This window comes from Mandrillus leucophaeus, unplaced genomic scaffold (genome assembly GCF_000951045.1).
Source record: "Mandrillus leucophaeus isolate KB7577 unplaced genomic scaffold, Mleu.le_1.0 Scaffold425, whole genome shotgun sequence".
In the NCBI taxonomy this organism is placed as follows: domain Eukaryota; kingdom Metazoa; phylum Chordata; class Mammalia; order Primates; family Cercopithecidae; genus Mandrillus; species Mandrillus leucophaeus.
Window position 1 is genome coordinate 371981 of NW_012104532.1, and position 8291 is coordinate 380271.

The 8291-nt window shown below is 39.2% G+C and overlaps 1 protein-coding gene across 2 annotated transcripts in view; it reads left to right on the top strand.

The window, feature by feature from the left end:
• The window catches only part of NF1 (neurofibromin 1), a 301105-nt gene that overhangs the window by 187093 nt on the left and 105721 nt on the right, over window positions 1–8291 (top strand). For both annotated transcript variants that reach the window (XM_011993097.1, XM_011993098.1), the window contains one exon: window positions 988–1098. In XM_011993097.1, coding sequence (XP_011848487.1) covers window positions 988–1098 — 111 coding nt within the window. The remainder of the gene's footprint in view (window positions 1–987; window positions 1099–8291) is intronic.

An 8291-nucleotide genomic window follows, 5' to 3' on the forward strand; every position in this document is an offset into this window, starting at 1 on the left:
TATATATATATATATATATATATTAGCTGGGCGTGGTGGTGGGCACTTGTAATCCCAGCTACTTGGGAGGCCAAGGCAGGAGAATCGTTTGAACCCTGGAGGCAGAGGTTGCAGTGAGCCGAGATCGCGCCACTGCACTCCAGTCTGGTCAACAAGAGCGAAACTCCGTCTCAAAAAAAAATAAAATTTATAGCTGAAGCTAGTTTCTAAGCAAATTACCTAGCACACAGTCAGTACAGACAGATAAATGGAAAATATGAAAGAGGTTAAGAGATGCAGAAGATAGAATGAGAAGGTCCAAAATATGTCTAGTAGGTGTTCCCTAGAAATTGAGCTCAGTGAGAATGGGGAGAAGTAATATTTGAAAGGCTAATGGATGGATGTTTTCTGGAGTTGATGAATGACGTGTATCTTGAGGTTAAAGAAGCACACTGAGTCTTGAGCAAACTATATAACAATTAAACCAGGCTTTAATACATATGGGAACATAACATATGGTAAAACTGGTATTCAAAATCGAGATTAGGATGGCCTTTCAGTAAATGGTGTTGATACAACTGAGTAATGATCTGGAAAAATACTTTCATACCATTTATGATAGACTCCCATAAATCAAAAAAGCATGAGTAAAGCTAAGGCCTTTTTCTTCCATTCAAAATCCATAAGCTAGAAAAGATTGATAAAATGAATTCATTAAAAAATCATAAACTTCTGTCTGGGACAAAAACGTCATGAGTAAAAACAATCCTATGGTTAATATCCTTGTCCAATAGTTCTCTTAGAATAGTCCTAAAAGTGCTTTTGTGGTTCAAAGAGTAGTACCTTGAAATTTTTGGTGCATGTTGCCAAATTACCCTTTAGAATGCCTGTTGCTTTTAAAATATTTTTTCATTTTAGTATTTTATTGTTTATCCAGTTAGAGACTTTTTTTTACATACTCAGTAGACAACATAAAGCCTCATAGTTACTCTGTTCTTTTTCTTTTAGGCATCAGGTACATGAAAAAGAAGAATTCAAGGCTTTGAAAACGTTAAGTATTTTCTACCAAGCTGGGACTTCCAAAGCTGGGAATCCTATTTTTTATTATGTTGCACGGAGGTAAGACATACTATGTTTTGGTGTCCCTTAACAGAATTTTTTAAATTATAGCAAGAGATGGCAAGTTTGGTTTTTCCTAATTGACTTAACAGGAATTGAAGACAAGTTTACCTGGGAGCATATAGCAGGATAAATAGCCTGCCTTTCCTAAAATGATGGTCAGTATCTAGTAGCTGCTTTTGATACTACCCATTTCATACTGGTTTCTCTGTCCTACATCATTTTTTAAAATACTGCCTGCCAAGAGTCAAAAATTACCAAGAGTTAAAAACCCATAAAGAATATGTTGTTTTCAAGTATATTCTGATTAAATAGTCCTCACAACATGATAACCGGGAACTTTTTTTAAAGGAAGAAATAAAACTGTAAAAGCCTATTTCTGAGAACTTTTAAAAATATGCTGTGTAAGATGGCATCAGGGTGATTTAGAAAATAATTCAAAGGAGTGGTGGAAAATACCTGTGAAGATGGTGCAGGGGGTGGCCTGGAAAATGGTTCTTGTTCATGCTGCCCTCAGTTGAGGCTAGTTCCTAGAAAGCCTTTCTGGAAATGTTGTGAGCTCTTCTTTAATAATAGGTATGATGCTTGCCTTGCTTTCCCTACCATTGTCTTTTCTTTCTTGCCTCATTTTACCTTCCTTTTGAAAACTGATCTGTGACATTATTTCGTCAGTTTGACTTCTTCGCATTTACCATGACATACATTCATGGTAATTGAACCTTAGAGACAACATGATATGTACAGAAACCACTGACTTTGGAATCTCAAGGACCATGTTTAGACTTACTTCTGCTACTCATTAGTTGTACACTTAATCTTTACCAGTTTCCTGAATTTAACAGTATTTAACATCCATGACCATTAAGTTAGTAGACTTACATTGTCAGTCAACTTACTAGCCACAGGTGGCAGTGTGTGGGAAACAAATTGAGGTTGAGAAATAGTAGAGAGATGGTGAAGGAAGATCAGTGGAAGATGGGAAACTTGTCTAATTGGGTAATTCAGATAGCCTTAAGACCAAGAAGTCCAAAGGACTGGAGCATTAGGGAATCAAGAAAGTAAGAAAATTGCATTGAACCTCCCCCCGCACCCCCCCTGCCCTTTAACAACTCTAAGTAACCCCTCCTCACCTTCCCATGAAAGACCTCTCTCCAGCTCTCATTTCAGTTGCCATTTCTAAATTGCCTAAGATCATTTTAATTTTCGTTTGCACTTGAGATGAACCATATTTGTATTCTAACCCCAACCTTTAATACAACCAGGATATTTTTACTTTCCCTTTGTTGTCTAAGTAAAAAGCAAACATTGTAAGGGAGGTAGCAGACGTGTATCCCTGTCTTCTTTAAAATCTTATTAGTTTACAAATAGCAAAGATTTATGGTAAACAAAGCTGGGTTTTTTTTTCAGGATCAGAAACTATTATATTTGTATTCTTGCTCTGTGGTGATCTAGCAAAAACTAAAGGAAAGCAGATTGGACCTGCTACAGATCCCTTAGTGAGATTCAATCAGTTAGGTTTCCATGAAACCTATTGAGTGTTGTGGCTTGAGAGTGCTAAGAATTCTCAGCTCTGCTGCTTATTAGCTGCATAATTTTTTTTTTTTTTTTTTTTTTTTTTGAGATGGAGTTTCACTCTTATTACCTAGGCTGGAGTGCAATGGTGCGATCTCGGCTCACTGCAACCTCCACTTCCTGGGTTCAAGTGATTCTCCTGCCTCATCCTCCCGAGTAGCCGGGATTACAGACATGCACCACCATGCCTGGCTAATTTTGTATTTTTAGTAGAGACGGGGTTTCACCATATTGGCCAGGCTGGTCTCAAACTCCTGACCTCAGGTGATCTGCCTGCCTCAGCCTCCCAAAGTGCTAGGATTACAGGTGTGAGCCACGGCACCTGGCCTTAGCTGCATAATCATAAATATAAGTTTATTTTTCCAAATCTGTTGCTTCATCTGTTAAAGCTGGGGTGTGTGCTTATAAAAACTGTCTACCTCTCCTATAAAGTGTTTTTTGACCTGTAAAGTTATGTAAGGAGTAAATTTGAGATTTTCTTTTTTTCTTTCATTCTTTTTTTGGGGAATATGGCACTGTCAGTTTCAGATTTTCAATCCTTTTAGTTTCTTACTTAGACCTACTGGAGCTCCTCCTGGCCTTCATTTTTACCTGGTGTGACAGATGAGTACACAGTACATCAGAGCAGAGCATCCATTTACTCCATTATGAAGGTCTTGTCTGTCTGTATGCCATCAGTTTTGTCAAAGAGCACTTGGGTTTGACTTCTTTTGATATTCCTGCGTTTCTGTGGCTTAGACTACCATGTGTTAAGTGATGCTTTTTGAATTGTGGATTTTCTAATCTCCTTATAGATAGTCCACAGATGTTTCAGACTTGAAATGTCCAAAACTTAATTCAGTATATCTTCAAATCAACCTCCTCTTCACACCATATTTCTCTTTCTCAGTAGCATCATCATCCCTTCTAGTTCCCCATCTAGAGACCCTAATCATTTTAAATTCTTTCCTCTTACTTCTTTTATCTTTCTCATTGTTAGTCACCAAATCTTGGTTTTACCTGTGAGATCCTGGGCAATCAATTAAGTTATTTTAGTTATTATTGCAAAGCAGTCATTTGTATTTTCTCAAGAATAGCTTTTAGGAAAAGCATGAATTAGAGCAGAGCCTACCCAGATAAAGAGAACTAGATGACTGTGGTGCTGGAACTGGCTACGCTCTTTGACTGTCTCTTGGTTTTGTGTTCAACTCTTCCTCATGATTTTCTTCTTTCTGTATCCTTTCAGCTTTTGCCCCAGATAGTAACCCCTTCATTGTCTCAGTACTGCATGTCTGAAATTTTAGAAAGAAAATATGATTCAGCTAAAAAGTATCTCTGCTTGGCAGAAACTTTAATGTTAGGTTCTGGCCAGCCAGTTGATTTCTGGCTGCCCCTATGTCCAGTATGTGCTCCTGGCCCAGCAGTCATGTGATTCAAAATGTGACTACTTGGCTGTGCACAGTGGCTCGTGCCTGTAATCCCAGCACTTTGGGAGGCTGTGGCGGGCAGATCATGAGGTCAGGAGATCAAGACTGTCCTGGCCAACATGATGAAACGCCATCTCTACTAAAACACAAAAAATTAGCCAGGCATGGTGGTGCGCACCTGTAGTCCCAGCTACTCGTTAGGCTGAGGCAGGGGAATTGCTTGAACCCGGGAGGCGGAGGTTGCAGTGAGCCAAGATCGCACCACTTCACTCCAGCCTGGCGACAGAGCAAGACTCTGTCTTAAAAAAAAAAAAAAAAAATGACACTCAGTGCTGTTTCTTCATCAGGCGCTGTTCTTAGGTATGTGTTTTAATTTTTTTGTTTTGTTTTGTTTTTGAGATAGGGTCCCACTCTGTTGCCTAGGCTGGAGTGCGGTGACACTATCATGGCTCACTGTAGCCTCTAGCTCCCAGGTTCAAACAGTTCTCCTGCCTCATATTCCCAAGTAGCTGGGAAGACAGGTGTGCGCCACCACAGCTGGCTAATTTTTCTTTTTATGTTTTTGTAGAGATGAAGTCTTGCTATGTTGCCCAGGCTGGGCTTGAACTCCTGGGCTCAAGCAATCCTCCTGCCTTGGCCTCCTAAAGTGCTGGGATTATAGATGTGAGCCACAATGCCTGGCCTAATTTTTTTTTTTTAGTTGGACCTTAATGGACTAATATTACTATTAGGTACCTTGGCAATGTCTTTCGAAACCATTTTCTCCTACTGCATTGCTGGAACTCTCACTGTGTCTTACCTATACTAATGTAGCATTATTCTCCTCCTCCTTCATCCCCAGATGACTACTTCTAGGTAATCTTAACATTTCTTCTGGAGCCAGTTTCCAGTAGAAAGCTTGTCTCTCCCATTGACTCCCTGCATAAAGTCCAAGTTCTGTAGTCAAACATGCAAGGTAATTTTGGCCTAATTTACTTTTCTAATCTTTTCCTTCTACTCCATCCTATATGCTTACGCTCTTGCCCTGTGGTAAAGTAGCATAATACAAGGACATTGTTGCAACATTGTTTATACAGTGGCAACAAAAAGGAAAACAATAGAGCTGTGTTTCGAAAGGGGGATTGTTGAATAAATGATGATACATTTATATTAGGGAATAATGCAATGTGTTGATTTTGCTTGTTAAAAGTGACAGAAATGCAATTCAAATTTACGTGTGCCAAAAAGGAATTTACTGACTCATATGCTTAAGAAAATCAAGAGATGTACTAGTTTCTTGCATGACTAGATGCAGAGCTTTGAACAATATCATCTGCAGAACATTTGTCTTCTCTGGCTCTTAACTCTACTTTCTTTGTGTTGGTTTTTTTCCCAAGCAGCTCCACCCAAGTTTTGGCCAGTAATGGTTTGTGTTCTCCCAGCTTAACAATCCCAGTGGAAAAACACCTCTTTCTCAGTTTTGTGGTTTCAGCAAAAGTGGTTGGTCTTACTGGCCTGGTGTGAGTCACATGCAGATTCCTAAGGCAGTCACTATGGCAAAGGGGATGGAATTTCTTGGTTATCTAGACCTGGATCATGTGCCCCTTCCTGGAATGCAGTGGTAAAGCCAGCCCTATCCAAATTGCATGAACTAAAAGGAGGGCATAGGGGCAGGGTTTTCACAAAGGAAAATTGAATTGCTGTTACCAGAATGAGGAAAAATGGATGCTGGACAGGCAGAACTAGCAGAAGTCCTCTACATCCAGCTTTTAAAAGGCCCAGAAAGATGACTCTGACACTTACCTTACAAGGTAGACGACAATGTGTATGTGTACCTGCACATGTGTATGTGTAGACTGAGAAATGTATGAAATTATATATATTAACTGTTCACATTGCTTATCTCGGAAGTGTGATTGGAGGAGATAGAGGACCAATTTAGTATTTCTGTTATTTATCTCTATGTTGTTTGGCTTGCCAGGAGCATATATTGTTTTTGTAAGAATAATTAAAAATATAAAACCCCAAAGTGGCTGGACGTGGTGGCTCACACCTGTAATCCCAGCACTTTGGGAGGCCAAGGCGGGGAAATCACTTGGGCTCAGGAGTTTGAGATCAGCCTAGGCAGCATGGTGAAACCCTGTCACTGCAGAAAAATACAAAAATCAACCATACGTGGTGGCATACACCTGTAGCCCCAGCTGTTCAGGAGGCTGAGGTGGGAGGATCACTTGAGCCTAGGAGGTCAAGGCTGCAGTGACCTGAGATCACACCACTGTACTCCAGCCTGGGCAACAGAATGAGGCCCTGTCTGAAAGAATAAATTAAAAAAAAACAAAAAAAAAAACACAAAACCCAAGTTACAAAGAAGAGTTTTCCTCTTAGGAATATTGTGATACCTGGCAATTGCTTTTTGGGTGGTAGTAGTAAACAATGATAATAGCTGACATTTCCTAAGTGCTTTCCCTGCATCAGGAAACTGCATATTACATAATTTCTCATTTAATCCACATAATAACCTTCTGAGATATTATTAACAATTAATTGATGTGCATATAAACTGAAACCCAAACCTGGCTATCAGAATGATCTGGAACATTAAAACAAACATATCTGCAGCCCCACTTCCAAATCAAAATCTCAGGGGCAGGGCCTTATTTATATATTTAACAGGCACTGCAAGTGATTCATTTATTACTAAAGTTTGTTTGGGAATCTCACTGGGTCATGTATTTAATCCATGGTAGCACAACTAGTAAGAATCAGACGTAGATTTCAAACCTAAGTCAACGCTCTTAACAAATGCACTATTAATCACATGCTTGTTACTATTATAATTTTATGCTTGGGTAAATCTTTGTAGATGAGCATGAAAACCTAACCAACAGTTATGAGATATATTACTCTGGGGAAAATAAGTTCTCAATTCCAGACATCTGATTTACAAATGATTTTTTGAAACATAAGACAAGAGTTTACTCAATATAAGATAATCTTGTCATTGGCGCAATATCATTATACATTACAAAGGTTAGCAGAATTGGTACCTTTTCTTAGCGAAATGACATACTACTATTAACACATTCATGAAATATGTTCAGATGAATGTGTTATTTTGTAAAGCACTTTAGTTTATCAGATTAGCATTTTTTGTCTGTTTAACAAAAAATAAAATATAGACCGGGCATGGTGGCTCACACCTGTAATCCCAGCACTTTGGGAAGCCAAGGCTGGTGGATCACCTGAAGTCAGGAGTTTGAGACCAGCCTGGCCAACATGATGAAACCCCTCTACTAAAAATACAAAAAATTAGCCAGGCATGATGGTGCATGCCTATAATCCCAGCTACTCGGGAGGCTGAGGCAGGAGAATTGCTTGAACCTGGGAGGTGGAGGTTGCAGTGAGCTGAGGTCATGCCATTGCACTCCAGCCTGGGCAAAAGGAGTGAAACTCTGTCTCAAAAAAATAAAAATAAAAATGAAATACAAAAACAGCTTCCCCCATACCACTCCTTATCCCACACCCCCATCCCCTATCCCCTATCCTTCATCTCTCTGTTTCTCACTCGCTTTCTCACTGTCATGTGTGTGCTCTCTCTCTCACACACACACACCCCACCTAAATAATTTCTTCTCTTACACCTTTAATATAAATATCTGAGTTTCAATTCAGTTTTGCAACCATTTAAAAGGCAAACATGGTATTTTGCTTCTTTCAGCATTTAATAATAAGGTAGTAAGTACATACTTTCTTCATATGGAAGGAAACCACCATATTAAGTTAATATTTGAACTTACACAATTATAATTTGCAAAAAAACAAATCAAGTTAATAATTTCTTAAGTAGTAAGTTGAAATAAATGATATTTTCCTAGCATGCTTGTCATTCAGCAGATAATAAGAAAGTGAGATAAGAATGCAGGCAGTTGAAGTTCACTTCAGCCCGAGTGCAAGTGTACACAAAACAGCAAAAATATTACATAGAAAATAAAGTGAACGTTGTCCATTGGATTGAGTATGGTCCTACCATTTGTCACAGTGCACATATTCATAGTTGTGGCTATCTTTGGGGTCACTGCTGTGTTCAGACTTGTCTTGGAATTTGGAGTCACCTTGGGACTTGAGGTCATTTTGAGATCTAGGCTTGTCCCAGGATTGGGGTTCATTCTGGGATTGCTGCTACCGTTTGTCACAGTGTTCATATTCATAGTTGTGGCTGTCTTTGGGATCACTGCT